The 17,774-nt window shown below is 43.4% G+C and overlaps 1 protein-coding gene across 1 annotated transcript in view; it reads right to left on the bottom strand.

Moving 5' to 3' along the window:
* ITIH5 (inter-alpha-trypsin inhibitor heavy chain 5) overlaps positions 1-15,329 on the bottom strand; it is a 78,506-nt gene extending 63,177 nt beyond the window's left edge. The window contains exons 1-2 of the mRNA XM_045812924.2: positions 15,155-15,329; positions 5,671-5,715 (exon numbers count right to left, since the gene is read on the bottom strand). Coding sequence (XP_045668880.2) covers positions 5,671-5,715; positions 15,155-15,244 — 135 coding nt within the window. The 5' untranslated portion in view covers positions 15,245-15,329. The remainder of the gene's footprint in view (positions 1-5,670; positions 5,716-15,154) is intronic.
* Between the last annotated feature and the right edge of the window lie 2,445 nt (positions 15,330-17,774).

Here is a 17,774-nt window from a genome sequence, read left to right as displayed (position 1 = left end):
CTTATTCAGGAGTTAATTGTCAATTATCATTTCATTACACTTAAAATTAAAATGTGAAATTAGAAGACACCTGACAAAACACTAAGCTGAACCATTATGGTATTTTTTTTTTTTTGGCCTCAAATTAAGATTATGGATATGGTAGAAATTTTCCACAATATTACATCAAAAATAGGACACATAGTTTATGGGCCCAAGAGACAGATTGAGAAAAGTTTCAAGAAACTATTTTAGTTTATTGCTTCTGCCCAGTTACTATTTTCCCACAGGAGCCCCCACTGTTACTTATGTCTTGTGGCCCTTGCCCTACCAGACAGCGCCCTCAGCCTACAATCTACTAAAGCCACTTATGCCCACACCTACCCCACCCCCAAGCTGCTCACCCCTTCCCCTGTCCCTACGAGACGGTACACAGAGCGGGACTGTGGCTTATTCCTTTTATTTATTTATTTTTTTACCCATAGTTGTCAGCATAGAGTAAAAGTCAAAAACATTAATGGAATTGAATTTTTGAATCTTTAACAGTGAAAGAAAAATACACATCTCCCCAAAAAAGAAATGGTAATTAACCTGAATTTTTTAACCACTACTCTAGATTAAATTCCATGAAGGACTGGGAAGACCTGCTACACGCGGATCCTTTGCTCAAGACGCTTATGATCACGTTGGGAAGAAAGTGCAAAAAAGAGAAAGCAACACAGGAAGATATATAGAGATGTACATATTCACTAGTTGCCTGGAAGACCTTCCAGAGTTCAGAAGAAAGAGAAATCAGTGAGGTCTGTAAAAGTAAGAAAAGGTTTTAAAATAGATGCAGAATTTGCATGTGGTGAAGGAGAACAAAAAGAACACTCTAAAAGCACAAAAGGCATAGAAGCAGGATGGAGCCTTAGCACATGCCTGGAACAAAGAATTGAGCAGTTTAATTAGAAAGGGCGGTGCGTTGTGAAAAGAACATTGGACAGGTACACAAGACTGTCGGGAAAACGCCATGCCCAAGGCCAAATGCAGAATTTGGAAAGGCAGAGGTTTGTGAAAATTTGTCATAAAAGGAAGGACAGAAAATAGTTGCTTCAGTTTTTCCCAATGCACGGTTCTTAAAAATCCAACATGCTTTCCATATTTATAGTTAACCCATTACTTCATTTGGGGATGTCAACTGGAAAATCGGAGGCAAAATCAAGTCTTTCTGTGACAAAACAGCTTCTTCATTATTTTTCCTACAAAGGCTAAGCAGATGGAAAAGCAGTTTGAGGCAGGGAGTGTCTTAATTAGCTGCTCAAGGGACCAAAGCCTTCTGTGTGACTCATGTGAGTCACTTAAAATCAAGCCACAAGGAGGATGTCCTGAATTACCCAAGATGCCATCTGGAAATTAACTGCGCCATGTTTGGTCAGAACCAGGACTCTTCCCAGAAGATTAACCTTTTGTTGTTTTATTCTGGTCTCATGGTTCTCTGTGACAATGAGAAGAAATGATTTTGGAGATGGTAGAGAACCTTCAAAATCATGACTCCCGCATCCCCTCACTTCATAAAGGAGAAGGTTGACATTTGGCAGTTGGTGGACTCTGGTTCCAGAGACCTTCAATGAACCTTCATGTCTCTCCTTTTTGAGAAAAACAACCCAGACCATAATGTCGTTACTGAGGCAAGGCACCTCCCTGGGGGCTGTAAAGAAAAACAACCCAGACCATACTGTCGTTACTTTCAGGCAAGGCACCTCCCTGGGGGCTGTATTTGCCACCTGGGTGACACAATTTTACTCCTCTGTAGACAGAGGGTAGCATCAGCTCTGAACTGACTGTAGTAATACATTCTACTGAGCAACCTTTCATTGTGATCAGAGGAAAGGAAACATATAATGCAATTATCACCTTTATGTTAAGAAAAAAACCCTACTCTATACACCTCCTAACAAAAGAGAAACCACCATGGCTGGAGCTGGGACAAAGGAGACAGACACACACGTAACTAGCCCTCAGTGAGGTAACGACGCCCAGCACCATGCTGGTTGACTATATTTTCTATCTTCTTGATGCTCTGGCATTTGGGGCCTTGCTCCTGAAGAGACTGTCACCTCCCAGGGAAAGCTAATTCCTAGAGACGGCACACTGCTCCTGCATGAGCCCACCTTTGACGCACAACCCACCCGTCCAGAGCCCACACTCCCAGCCACCTCCTTTGTCAAGCTCTCGCACACCAAGCCAAGATCCCCCTTCCCCCAAGTCACCCCAGGGCCAGATCCTAGACAACCAGAGACCAGTATGGTACCTCCTGTTCCTCGGGACCTTGAGTATAAACTTTTTCCTTCCTGATGGTCAATTCCAGGTCTTCATGTCTCACCATATCCGCTTATAACAAACCCCAAGTATAAATTTTAGAATACCTGCTATGAAGAAGATGCCAAGACATGATCCTGCCACTAAGAGGTTAAATGATGACAGTGAAAATCAGGACACTATCTGTTAAGGACCATGGATACTCAGATACAAAGATACCCTCTGCTTTCTAAAATACAAATTTTCTTTGCATATGTGTTGCCAGAGAGTGTCATAAAAAGGGTATCTAATTAGTTCACAAGAAAATCAAGCAAATCCCTGTGGTTCATGAGCTGGCAGTGATAGGAGAGGAACAGCTGTTGCCATCCACATTCTATTCATTAGTTAGAGAACATCCAGAGACCTTCAAATTAGTATGGACAGCTACAGCATGAAAGAAAGGGAGACTCACAGGATAAACTGAGGCAACACAGTCAGATCACACAGGGCTTTACATGTCCTTGGAGTTTATCCCATAGGGAACGTGGAGTCACCGAAGACATTTGCAAAAGAGAATAATGCATCAGGTCTACTGCTGGAAAGATCATTCTGGTACCAGTTGGATGTATAAATAAAGTTAATGGTAAAAATGCATAATGTGCGTGAAAGTAAGACTTAAAATTCTTAGAGATTTCTAAGAAAATCTAAGCGATTATATACATATTCTGAGGTCAAGAATATCTTCAAAACCAAAAATGAAAACTCAAAGGCTATAAAGGAAAGGTAAACTTAATTATTAAGGAACTTAAAACTTCTACATGGAAAACATATCATAAACAAAGTTAATCAACAAATGACACATCTGGACGGGGGAGTTCTTCCAATTTGGAAGACAGAGTAGCCATCCATACAAAGATCTCTCACATACTGACCATTGGGGGATAAAAGACACAATAGAAAGATGGGTACAGGACACACACACACACACACACACACACACACACAAATAATTCACAGAAGAACCACTCTAAATGGCCAATAAATGTATAGGAAAAAAAGTCTAAATTTGTAAGTCGTCAGGCAAATGCTAGTTAAAGGGACAATGAGACAGCACTTTGTATCTAAGAGACCGATAAGCCAAAAAGAGTGACTGTGTGTTTGCTGGCAGAAGTGTTCATATTTATCATTGCTGATAGAAATGGAATTAACACAGAGTATTAAGAGCAATAGTATTCAAAAGCAGTCCAACATCTATCAAAATGTCAAATGTCCACGCACTTGGACCCAGCAATCTTTCTATTGAAAATCTAGGCCATAGACTAAACAGCATCCACATAACAGAATAAACAAAAAAATTTTTTTTGCAGCATTTTTTATGGGGGCCAAGAAACTGCAGACAAATTGAAAGCTCATCCAATTTATTAAGGAGAATGCTTAATAAATTACGGTGTGCCAACAACATGGAATATTTTTCATTATCTAAAAGAATGGCTACAGTTAGGCCAAATGACACACTGTGGATTGAAAAATAGTAAGAAATGGGAAAAAAGACCTGTACTTGACAAGGCGGTGTGTGTGTTACGAGCACACACGGAAGCCAGATGTGGGATTCAAATCCTGGTTCTGCCACCTCTTCCCAAACATGTAGTCTGGGGTGAGTCACTCAGTCCCTCTGAGCCTCTCGTCTGTAACGCCTCACAGAATTGTACAAGAGTGACTAAGTTATGACACGCGGCACACTTAGAATAATGCCAGCCACACAGCAAGCCCTCAGTGAGCCTTAGCTGTCATTATATGATCCCACTGTTTGAAAGCGATGATCAGAAATCTCATATATACAAATGTCTCTGTTTCCACCCTTTTCTTCTGGCGTGTTCTTTTTCTCAGTGACACCTGTCATCTTCTCCGTTACTAATACCATTCATTTATTCACTTTGTTTTTTGTCTATCTCTGCCCCACTTTAGAATTCAAGGTCTATGAAAGACAGGGTCTTTGGTCTGTCTTGTTCGTTGCTGTATACCCAATGCCTACAATGGTGCGGGGTAGATAGTAAGCATTCAGAAAAAGACCAGTTGGAATGGATGCATGCATTAACGAACGAATATGTGTACAGGTCTTGACGGGAGACTATTCTCCAGGAGTCCCTGGTATTTCTGCCCATTTTTCGAGCAGAGGCACTAGCTCTTTGTTCTAAACTGTCTTTTCAAGGATGTTCGGATAGTGAACAGCTCTGGAAGAGTGAGGTGGGATCTCCCTCCAGAACAAAGGGGAAGCTGGTTTAGTATCTAGAATAATAAAGAGAATGTGCCCGTCCAGGGACAAAGATCAGGCAGGTTTAGTCCTCATTAGAGTCAGGTTCCCTATGCGGTTCCTCCTCTCGTGTGTTGGTGCCTTCGGGTGCTCTCCATATGAACATTCGGGAATGGGATGGGGCCCAGGAATGGTACAAACTCTGACACTCTGGCACTGCTATTCTGTGAGCAATAATCAGCCTCTGTCTCTGACCCAGGAGTCTCCTCTTTCTGCTGGCATCCATGCAATGGCAACAAATTCACTCCTTGGCTTGCAAGCTGGGGAAAATCCAGGCTCTTCACAATTCTTGACGTGTTTATGTTCATGTATGTCTGTCTACGATTATGTGAACATGGAGACAAACATGAAAGTATCATCATGAAGTTAACAAACTTGGGAGGATCGGGAGAACGAAGGGAGAAGGGGAACCACGCAGGGAATAATAAGAACACAATGTCGCAGCCCGGCAAAGACGGTTAATGATCGTGACATGGGTCATGCTAAAGCTAGAATTGACTCAGACACCGCCCAGGTGTAGAGAGGCGCTGCAGGGATGCCTAACCCCTGAGGAACTGCTGCCCAATCCACATCCCCGAGCCCAAAGGCATGTCCTCACATTCTGATACATGTCTGCATACGCAGTGTAAGGAAGACTGGGGATTGGTTCAAATAAGCTCTTCAAGTCCCTGAACACTTGCCCAAATTGCAATCCGATCACCTCCAACATGCACCAAGAGCCCTGCTCAACTCCATTCCGTGAAGCTGTGAGCTACCAAGGCGGACTCTGCTTGCTTTAGTTGTTTCCTTCACTACAAAGCCTTTATTTCTTGTGTAAGAATGCCATAAAAAGTACAGGTTCATTTAAGTTTCTTATCTTTTTAAAGGCTTTGAAACTCCATCCTTTGTCCTTAGAGCCCTTCTGAAATAATCAGGTCTCTTTCCAGAAAGAAAAGTCCACTTCAAGAAAGCCTTATGAAAGCTACACTGTTTAATGTCAGCATTCTTCCGCAAGCAACTTTACAAGCTTTGGAGGAGTTGCAAGCAAAGCTAGGGCCTGGTCCAAAGTACATAGAGTTGTGAGGGCACAGACACTGGAGATGTACCAGGAATATACATACCAGCCTTTGCAGCAGTCGGGTTTGCCTCGGCACCCTGGGTCCAACCTATAAGAAGAAGAGAGTTATGAAATATGATTGTGAATATCATTCTGAAATGCATTACATGACGGGGGTTAGGATCGATTCAAATTCACAGAAGAGACAGTCCATCCTGAAAAGTAGATTGGACCTTCGATGAAGGAGCTGCAGGCCAGAGCTAGAGCCCATCCCCCTCAGCCCTGGTTGACTGCTTCAGCCGTGATAGCACTGTCTCATCCCCTGCGTGTTCTTCTGTCTGTTGGAGGAGCATGAAACGACAAGCACAAAGAATTCATCAGAATATCTGTATTCCATTTTATTCTATTTCTGGCTTCAAAAGAAGCTCTTTGCAATTGTGTCTGTGACAATGAGTCAATGTATTCAGTTCTACACTGAGGGGTTCAGTTATTCAACTCAAAACTTTAAGAAACTCTGCAAGTATAACTGAACTTACCTTGAATTTTCTCACTGTGTTTTTTCTGGTTATTTAACTATACTTTCCCACATGGGGAGGAGAGGCATGGGAAGGTGATAAAATCCTCATTTACGAAAAATTGTATTAATTAATCAGCCATTCTGACTAACTTAAAAGTCCTAGCTGGATGTTGAACATTATTCATAGCAAATCACTGTTCCAATAAAGTGTTAGCTACTATTGCTGTGAGTAACAAATTGTCCTTTCTGGCGGGCAGTTGGATAATGTTAATCAAAAACTGGAAAAATATGCCTGGACTTGATGTGTATCTTTTTTTTTTAACATTTCTATGATGTGTAATTTACAAACAATATAACCCATTCATGTAAAGTGCACAAGTCAATGTTTTTTAGTATATTCACAGAGCTGTGCACCCATCACCACCATCAATTTAGAACATTTTTATTATGTCAAAACTCTGCATCCCTTACCTGTCATCTCCCAACCACTAATCTGCTTTGTCCCTGTGGATTTGTCCATTCTGTACATTTCAAAGAATGGAATCATACAATATATAGTCTTCGTTGACTGGCTTTTGTCACTTAACATAATCTTTTCAAGGTCATCCCTGTTGTAGCATTTATCAGTTCTTCATTCCTTTTCATGTCTAAATAATACTCCATTGTATGGCTATGACACATTTTGTTTATCCATTCACCCGGTGATATTCAGGTTTTTTCCAGTTTTTGGCTATTACGAATACGTGAAACTTTTATAAACATTCACATACAAGTCTTCGTGTTGGACATAGATATCTAGGAGTGGAATCCCTGGGTCATAGGGTAAATTGAAGTTTCACTTTTTAAGAAATTGCCAAACTGTTTTCCACAGTGGCTGCAACATTTTTCCATTCCCATCAGTATGCATGTCTTTTAATTTAGAAATTCTACTTACAGAAAAGCACCATAAGAGGAAAAAAATAAGGAAATTCTTATAAAACAATTGTTAATAATTAGAAAAAGCCTAAAATATCTTTTAAAAGAGGTCTGGTTCAGTATATTATTCAATATATTCAGTATATTATGATATATGGATTAATTACACAGCTATAGAAAATAATGATGTATAGGGCGCCTGGGTGGCACAGTCAGTTAAGCATACGACTCTTGGTTTTGGCTCAGGTCATGATCTCATGGTCGTGGGACTAAGCCCCACATCAAGGTTCCTCGCTCAGCCCGGAGTCTGCTTGGGATTCTCTCTCCCTCTCCCTCTGCCCCTCCTGCTTGAATCGAGCTCTCTCTCTCTCAAATAAATAAATCTTTTTTAAAAAGAAAAGAAAAGAATGGTGTATCTGTATTTATTGGCATCAAGAAACGTTCACTTTACTGGACTTCAGTGTTGTTCACCAAACATTTCCCTAGCTGTCTGCCAGTAGTATTGCATTTCCTGGGCCCATTGTGGGAAGGCAGGGGGCTGTGCAACTAGCTCCAGCCAGTAAGTTAGGAATGTAAGTAGCATTCGTCACTTCTGGGTCAAGTGATTTAATTACAGACGTACAATCCTACTGAACTGCTTTTGCTTTCTGGTACAGTAATTAGCAATGTTGGAAATGGTAGCTGCTCATCGGGCCCAACTTCTCAAGTGACCACCATCGACCCAAGAAGAGCAGGTTGTCTAAGCAAGAAATAAATGTGTAGGGGTGCCTGGGTGACTCAGTCGTTAGGCATCTGCCTTTGGCTCAGGGCGTGATCCTGGCATTCTGGGATCGAGCCCCACGTCAGGCTCCTCCGCTGGGAGCCTGCCTCTTCCTCTCCCACTCCCCCTGCTTGTGTTCCCTCTCTCACTGGCTGTCTCTCTCTCTGTCAAATAAATAAACAAAATCTTAAAAAAAAAAAAAAGAAATAAGAAATAAATGTGTGGTATTTAAGACACTGAGATTTTTAGGACATTGTGACCACAGACTAACCTGATTAATATATCCATGACACATTTAAGTGACTAAATCTGGTAACAAAACATTATAGTTAACATGATCTAATTTTTTTTAAAGATTTTATTTATTCATTTGACAGAGAGAGAGAGACAGCCAGCGAGGGAGGGAACACAAGCAGGGGGAGTGGGAAAGGAAGAAGCAGGCTCCCAGCGGAGGAGCCTGATGTGGGGCTCGATCCCAGAACGCCGGGATCACACCCTGAGCTGAAGGCAGACGCTTAACGACTGAGCCACCCAGGCGCCCCAACATGATCTAATTTTTGTAAGCGTCAGTGTTTATATGTGTAGAAAGTGCACCACCATTCTAATGGCTGCTACCTTCAGGTGGTTGAATTCTTTTTCTTTAAACTTTTCTGCGTCATCTCGGTTTTTTACAAATTAACATGTTTTACTTCTGTAACAGAAAAAAAAACCAATAAAGATATTCCTGTTTGGTAAGCTAAAGTCATCACAGTACTGTTTTAATCCCAATCCTCCTTTGATCTTCCCTGGGGGGGGGGAATATATATATATATAATATATAATAATGTGTGTGTGTATATATATATATATATATATATAATTGTAAATTATCATTATAAGCCATTACAGAGCCTCCTACTGTATAGAACACAGAATAGGAGAAATAGTATAGAATTTAGGTTGACACTTGCCACCCCGGGTCCAAATGAGAACCAAACAATTAATAGGAGGATACCGGTTTCTCTCTCTAAAACGAGGTGTTGTGTGAGATACTGTCCACAGAAAGCCATTCTGGGCAAGGTCTTCACCAGCTCTGCAGGTTCATGTCAGGCCTTTCCCTTCCTCAAATTGTGGAATAGGCTGGGGACCACTTAACATAGCAGTGGTCAGAAGGAAAGCCCAACCTCTCTCAGGTATTATGAGCTGTGATTGATCTCAAGTATTTTCTTTGAAGTTTCCTCCTCTGTAAAATAGGTTTTCCAAGAAAATAAACAAGCTTTAAGAAGAACAGGAGAAGTTGGTTTTTCATTTTTGAGATGACTATCTGATGTCTCAGGGGATCGCTATGGCAACGCTTCAGTCCAAGTTTAAAGGAGACTGAATCAGAATCAAAGCTTCCCTGTACAGACAGACTCCTGGTGCCAGCGAGGATTGGAACTGGAAATAACACCAATGTTGTCATCGTTGTTTTTAGTTGGGAATTCCTGAACCCTTTTATTGTTTGGGTGTTTCCCAAAGCCTCATAAGAAATTGGGAGCAGGGTTTATGGACAGATATGTAACTGACTCCAGCTCACTGTCAAGGGTGCATGAGTAGTAATATCAAGAGCTTGGGGGCTCCAAATCATAGACTTAAGAGATGGCCCAAATAAGATTCTTTACTCCTCCTGAACTGAGCTTATTTCTCCAGCATCAGAACACGAGATGTCCAGGCCATGATATTTATTGAGAAACATAAGCCATGATCCCTACCATCAGGGACCATACTATATAACTTGAAAGAAAGAAACATACTCATGAAAACTTAATAGAGAGGGTAGTTTTTGTAAGTTACAAAGGAAATGGAAAAAACATAGAGTTCGCTGTGCCCCTGTGCCCCTGGAGGTACGGTTGAGTCAGTCATGCAGGCATTCGCTGGAGGGCAGGAGAAACTGATGGAGCACCAGGTTCAATACAGGAGCTATGCTGAGAAATAGCTTCAGAGACCTACCACTGCCTCTCCAACTCGTATGGACCAAGCAGCACTCACTACCAGGAGGCAGAGGGTTGGTGAAGATCTCCTTTGCACAAAAAAATGCAGCAATAACACTGTTGGCCTGTAGAGTCTGGAATCTCCCATCTACATTATCAGTTAGTCCAGCTGTAGGTAAAAGATGGCAGGCATTGCTTAAATATTCATAATTTGAGTCATAGGGACTGTATTTCCCCCCCAGATTTATCACAGTGTTGGATCAAGATTAGAAAAGAAGAGAAATACCCTTACAGCATTCCAAAAAGCCCATAAATGGGAAAGAGCATGGGAAGAGAGGAAAACAGCAAAACCTAATTCTAACCTAGGTGAAAGATAGAATATGCAGAATTCCCTCTTGGCGTGGATGCTGTAGTGACCCAGGTTGATGGAACAGAGATGTCTGGGTCCCATAACAGATCCAAGGAACGCTGCATTTGGACCCCCACCCCCACCCCCCATCAAGGGACGAAAGTGCTGAGTTCCTACAGGGCTCACTGGGAACCTACCTACAACTTGGCCCCCATCCCCTGAGGGTGTTCTGATCCTGAAACCAAGAGCCAGGAACTCAGGAGTCAGAGCCTCAGAGATCTGCCAGAGGGCCTGACACAAAACCTAGGGCTACAGGTTGGAAACGCATTGCAGTCTGTCACCTGGGCTGAGAACAATTCATCTGGGAAGATTCCTTCCTGTTTGGGTAACTCCACATGCCTAGCACAGAAGTTTCATTCCTTCGAGTAATGTTTCTCCAGGGTGTTCAGCTAATCGCCATCTGCAATTCAGAGTGCCCATAACCTCAGCCACAGAAGAAGAAACTTCACTTCTGGGCTACAATTCCAAACAATTTCCAGGTAGGTTAAAAAAAAAAAAAAAAAAAAGGCGACTGGCCTTAGGCAAGTCACTGTATCTTTTCACCTGTGAAAAACAAGGGAAATGGACTTTGCCTCTAGGAAAAAAAGACAAGATTCAAAAAAGCTTAGGTCTCCATCCCATGGCCCCATCTTCCTAAATGGAGCCAGCCAGCCGCTCGTTAGCTACAGAGAGCTAGCCAGGGTCTCCGACTGGAACTCTGACAGCACGGGAGGCAAGACTGCTTTCAACGGAGCATACAAGGTGTGGGGGAAATTGCTGGGTAGGAAAATGAAGTCTCATACAACTCATGGACCTGGTTCTCAATAGGCCCCTCTACTACCTCCCCCTTCCACTTAATGAAATGAGATGGCTCGTTTGGGAGTGAGTAAACCTCTGGACTCTCTCCCACAATATCCTCCTTCCCATTCAGTTTGACGACTCCTTTTTAACAATCACACCCATGCCCGTAAAGGAGACAGTCCTGAGTGGTCTGAAGCCCACAAAATCTTCTACTGACTTGACTTTATAAAGAGTTAAGAACAAAAACAAAAAATTGTTGTCTTGATTCTTGATTTGTGTTTCCAAATGCAGAGGTTTGGTTCCGAGTGGCAGATTATAAAAAACTAAAACTCCAGAAATTCTCAATTCAGGGAATCAGAAATGTATCCCCACAATCGATGTGGTACCACAAGCATCTATTGAACACTACTCATATGCCAGGAGCCACAAATAAAAATCACATTGAAACAAATTCTACTACATTATAAATATGAAAGTGGCTTGGTCTTTGGAGGAGTCCTTGAAAGCCCAGCTTTGGCATTCAGCACACCTGGGTTCTAACCCAGGCTCTGCACGTGTCACTTCGCTCTGTCACTTCCCCCGGGTGGGCTTCTGTGGTTCTCATGGAAAGCAAGCACTGAGACTTTCCTTGCAGTGGTAGTCAGAGATTTAACCAGGCTGTTCATAAACAAACAAATAACATAGTACTTTAGTGCTTACTGAATGCATGCACTTCGTGCGAATTAACCCACTTAATCTTCACAGCAACTGCAAGAGCAGACGTGGGTTTATTATTTTATTATTATTTAGAAGCTAATAAAAATGTAAGTTTCGGGATCCCTCATTTGTACAGTCCCTCAACAATGGGTGATGTCTGCGGTGTCTGTCAGCCTGTAAAAAGGTGGCGTGTGCTGTAACCTGTTTATCATCCTAAATAAATGTTCACTTTAGCACCTAATTTTTGTGGTCATAATTTGCTATTCTTTTTCTTCAAGAGGGCCTTGCCAATTATGTAAACATTAATTGCTTCTAAAAACCCAGATCTACCCCTGCCAATGACAGTAATAATTCTATCTTGCAGAGGATGAAACTCAGACCCAGAGAGGTTAAGTTACTTGCCCAGGTACACACAGCCAGTTAGTGCCGGGATGCAGTTTTGAACCCAGGCACTCTGGTTCCACTTGGGAGTGCTCTTCACCATATCCTTTACTGTTTCTTCTTATTTTTACATAGAGCCACTAGCAAACACTCTGAGACATTGGGAACACTCAATAATTAGTGGTTATCATTATTTTGTAAATTAAAACTGCTTTTATAGTAATAGGAATACGGCCCTATCCTGATTTAAGGAAACAATATCAATTTGAAATTTAGGAAACAGATAAATCTGTAACAGGCTGATTTTAGACAAGAGACTTCCTTTTTAATATTAATTTCCTGAAAGATTTTAAAGCAGTATTATTCTACATGTGGTCAGAGGATTATCTGTATCAGAATCACCTGGGCCCCACCCCAAACCTAACGGATCTAAACTGATGGGAGTGGGGTAGGGACTCAGGAGTCTGTGTATTTTTTAAATATTTTATTTATTAATTTGACAGAGAGAGAGAGCACAAGCAGGGGGAGCTGCAGGCAGAGGGAGTGAGAGAAGCAGGCTCCCCACTGAGCGGGGAGCCCAATGCAGGGCTCAATGTGGGGCTCTACCCCAGAACTCTGGGATCATTACCCGAGCCTAAGGCAGACGGTTAACTTACTGAGCCACCCAGGGCCCCGAGTCTGCATATTTGATGAGCTCCCTGAGTGTCCTTTTGCATACTAAAGTTTGAAGACCACTGCTGAGAGCAGTCCCTTGCTGTGGGTAATATTGTTTACAAATGGGGTGGAAGACCAGAGGAGAGAAAGGGACTTGAATTTAAGGTGTTATTAGTACTATTGCCAATTGAAGGTAAGCAACAAATAACAGTTGCGATGCAAGCTAATAAGCATGTTCATGGACATTACAATTTACATAAAATTGACATACTCATTTACATTTATAAATTAACTTTACATATAATTTTGAAGACCGTAATTATGGAGATCAAGTACTAACTCCATTGCCAGGTACTGTTCTAAGTTTCGATCTTCAATATCCTTTTAATTAAGTAATCCCACCACCCCCATTCTAGAGATGAGTGAACAGAGACTCAGACATTAAGTAACTCTCCAGGGAGCGCAGAGTCAGGATTTGAACCCAGGGAGTCTGATTCTGGAGCCTGAGTCCTTAAATCCTACATCATTCACACACACACATACAGGTTGCTGTTTTTTGTGCGTGCTTTTTAAATAGAGATAAACAGTAAAAGTCGCAAATTTTTGTAGAACTTTGTATCTTGGGAATTTTCGTGTCATTTTCAAGATACATCAATACTGTTGTGGTTTGAAGGCAGCGTGAAATCGCTAAAATGGGCCAAACGCATGTTACTCTATGCAGTTAAAGTTTAGAGTGTGAAGCCTACGTGCACTGGCAGATGTTGGAGCTTTAATCCCTCCTCCTAGCTCACAAACAGAATCCTTGTTTAGGTTCCTCCCACACTTTCCTCCCCACACACCCTCCCCAAAACTTTCAAGCTCTTTACCCCAAATTCCTTGCCTCTGCACTTCAGCAGCCCAAGCCTGCCAGCAAGAGCGAACAGTAAGCACTGATACTGTACCAAGAACTTTAAGAGTATTAACTCTTCAATCTTTAATACCCTTTTATTTCCCATATTTTACAGAATTGGAAATTGAAGCCCCCAGCAACTTGCCCAGCCTTCCAGAGCTGGCAAGTCACAGAACCAGGAATCAAACCCGGGCTGCCTGACACCAAGTCCCTGACCTTAACCACTGACTAACATGTCTACATTTATTGAGCACCCACTGTATACCAAGTCCTTGACCCAAACTAGCAGCTGGATCCTTTCAAGGATGCCCAAGAGGAGCTGTATTCCCTGCCATGACCACCCAGAAAGGAAGGAGAAGAGAAATCAAACAGCCTGTCTAGGCCACACAGCTGTAAAGGGCAAAGTAAAGACCAGTCTTTCTTTCTGGACCCAAAGCCAGCACTCCTCCCCCCCACCCACTTCTCAGCCTCCTGGCATCTGTACTGGTTACTACTCCTGATGACCCTACAAGAGAAGGATCACTTTTTCATTGTGCAGAAAGCACATCCATGTGCAGAGTCAACAAGAGAGTCACCGTCTTCCAGATCTGCTCTTCAAACCAAGCTGCTGGAAAAGGGGAGGGAAAGTATGCCTACTTATCTCTTGCTCCCATCATGTGAAACATGCTTTAAGCTAAATGATTTTAAAATAATTTAAATGATACATGTGGAAACAGCACCAGGAGATGCACATAAGCACTGTCTGCTTTAACTGGGACACAGCCATTGATCCAAAAGGTCTTTACATTAATACTTTTGTCGATTCGTTTTACAGTTTTCAAAATCTTTTCTGTTCCTCAGACATGGCAATGAGATTTCATACTTGCAGGTTTTATCCACCTGTGAGGCTGAGCCTTTCAAAATACAAACTCTGGCAGATGCGCAAGATATTAACTCTGGTAAGTGAGCCTTTCCTTGGTTTTTGGTCCTCCCAAACCGTCAGACCACCTTTGAACTGCTAACCCACTGATAAGAACCTAATGGGAAAGTCGAGTTCCCCTGGTTTCCAGGTGGGGAAAGTGGAGGAGAGTATGCAACTTCTAGATTGTGCTTTTTCTCCAAAGAGCTAGGAACAACAGTAACAACACCACCCCATACATGCATCTTAAAAAGTGGAGGAGAGTATGCAACTTCTAGATTGTGCTTTTTCTCCAAAGAGCTAGGAACAACAGTAACAACACACCACCCCATACATGCATCTTAAAAAAGAAACTGTGTAATTGGCTTGGGGCTCTCTCTCAAAACTGAACACCATCAACAACAGGAGCCAAGACTTGGTTCTGCAGGGCTTTCAAGTCCCAGACACAATTCTGCAGGAAAGTTCACCATCCAAACTCTCGCCAAGAGTGACCAATAGATGCGGAAGCTTGCGAGCAGAAAGTTGGGGAACGGAGAGGAGGAGGGACGATGTGACAGGAGATGGGGGTGATCCCTTCCTTCCTTGCGTCCAGGAGCCATTCAAGGGAATCTGTCCAACAGCCACGCGCCCGAAGAAGGCGGCGGGAAGGAATGGCACCCTGAGCCCGGGGCCATCTCTAGGTCCTCCCAAGTCTACTTACTTGCTCCGAAGTGTCATCCCGGATCCGCGCGTCTTCCAGAGACCCCGCGCAGAGCGGCAGCCCCAAGCACAGCCCCAGCAGCAGGAGCATGGCGGGGTCGAGAGCGCGGCGGTGGCACTGGGACGAGGCGGGACGCGCGCAAGGGACAGCTCCGGGGCTCCGCGGCCGCAGACGTGCTCCGCCCCGCCTCCCCGCCCCTCGCCCCCGCGCGCCCCGCCTCCAGCCCGCCCTGTGTCTACCCGGGTCCCAGTCGGGTCTCTACTGCCCCAGGGAGAAACCCGGCAGGCCAGCCTCACCGGGAGCCCAGCTCGCCCCGGGGTCTCCTCCGTAGCCCGCCCTTCAGCTCCGCCCTCCTCGCCCCATTTCCCTCAGTCGCCTTCTGCCGCCACCTTCAGGGCTTGGGACCCCTCCACCCGACACCCAAATCTTTCTCTCCTGCAAGGTGTGAAATGCTTCTTCCAGGACTAGCTTAAATTCCTGTGGCAGGAGGACACAGGAGTAACCAGCCCGACCCTCAGTACATTGCCCAACCCCCTCACCTGCTCTCTATACCACCCCCCACCTGCTGTGTATACCGCCACATCCCCTCATCTGCTATCTACACTACCCCTTGCCTGCTGTATATACCAATACCCCCCCATCTGTTCTATATACAATTCCCAACCTGCTATACATACCACCTGCTATACATACCACCCCCCAGCTCTATATACTGCTCCCGCACCTGCTGCCCATACCACCACCTGCCCTCACCTGCTATATATACCACCACCACCACTCCCCACCTGCTAGCATAAAGCCAACATGAGACCTTCTTACTTCTGCCCAGAAAGCAGCACATGCCTCTTGGCATCCTGCACTGATGCTTAGAAGCCAAATCAAGGGACGCTAATTAGTAGTCTAATGCAGAAAGTACCAGCAATGTACTGGCCTAAGGGGGCAAAAGGAGAGGCTAGAACGGCACTGTGTAGCAGTATTTCTCAGGTTTGGGTTATTAATCATGACAATGAGTATCACTGTGTATGTTAGTTACAAACTACTGGTGATATTTCTGTTCTTCCCTAAGAATTACTATCTGCCGCCATCCACACGCGGGCTTTTACAACTTGCGCCATCTTTTTATCTGCTAGACACACGGTGTAGCTAGAGCCACTTGTATATTTCAACTTTCAAAAGCCAATCGCTTCGAAGACATTTTCTCTGTCTCTATAAAAACTACATCTACACCCATGAGCTGAGTGATTGTGAGAGACTGGCAACAAACTTGATGGCCAAGAACAGGGAAATGGCGAACTCAATGCAACGTCCGTCCTCTGCAGTATTATGCAGCCGTTAAATAAGAATCACAAGGTCCTTGGAAACAGGAAAAATGTTTACAGTGTAATCTAGAGGAAAAAATCAGATTACATAACCGTATCAACAGTATGATTATAATCAGGTAAAAATACAGGTGCATGGATATAAGAACTAGGGAAAAAGACATGAAAAATGAAAAGAATGGGGTGGTTAGTTTATGATGATATCTCTTCTTAAAATTTTTTATTTACTCTTACTGAAATGTTATTTGTCCAGCAAAGGCACTAGGAGAGGAAGGAGAAATAGGCTGCCCATTGTAAAGCGAAGGAAAGAAAATCATTGTCATTAGCAGTTAATCATTTCCAAGCCTAACCACTGGCTCACTGAAACACACAACCAACAAGAAGTGACAGTAGCAGGTCCGGTGAGGTTTTACAACGAAACCGCCGGTAAAGGAGAACTCTGAAACAGGTCAAAGGATTTTTATCTTTAGTTCTTCGACATAATCTAACCATGAGGTTGCCAATGTACCCCCTACCCAGGCTGACTCAGAAACTTGGCAGTATACGGATCATGTGCACACCCTCTCCTCATTTCTAACTAAGGAGGACAGTCCCCAGTCTTTTGGAATCAAAGCTTGTCTATTCCCCCCCAACCCCCTGAAAGAAATACCTACTTGTGAACTCAAAGTTGAATTGGAACAAAGCTGCGTTTTTTGAAAGGGGACAACAGCGACTATTATCTCAATCCCGGAACAGAATTGGGATCCCGTCTTTGTCTTCCCCTTCCTACTATTCTTCTCTGCGTCTCAACTCTCCTTTTGGCCTTATATCTGTTCTTTTTCCAGATCTGTCCCAACTGGTTTCTGCAGAGGTCCAATGTCAAGAAAAAGGAGTTTTCCTTTCTTCATCTTGTAGGACTCTCCATTCTGCTGTAGGCCATGGGGCTGGGGCTTATTATGTTCATTTTAAGGACAACTTTACCAATTGGATCAGAAATTCCTTGAGGGAAAACATCTCCCACAAGTTCTAGCACTGTGCTAAATATATGGTTAGCACTTAATGAACATTTGATGAAGGGAATTAGGAGACGGGAGGCCTGGGGGTGGGAGCCTGAGCTGGCTGTGCTGGGGACGAGGAGGGCTGGGCTACAGGCCCAACTTGGCCACTATCGAGCTACATGACTTGGGATAGTTTCCGAAATTCCCAGTATTTGCAAACTATAATAGCCTAGGTTTCTTTGTGACTTCTGAGCATCTGTAGGACTGAATAGAGATGGTCTTTAAAAACTAGGTAGGTGTAATAAAAATAAGACCCAGTGAAAG

Source organism: Ursus americanus, chromosome 31 (assembly GCF_024610735.1).
Source record: "Ursus americanus isolate L20-20 chromosome 31, mUrsAme1.1.p, whole genome shotgun sequence".
NCBI classification, from domain to species: domain Eukaryota; kingdom Metazoa; phylum Chordata; class Mammalia; order Carnivora; family Ursidae; genus Ursus; species Ursus americanus.
Note: the sequence above shows the minus strand (reverse complement) of the source record. Positions and strands in the feature narration are given on the sequence as shown.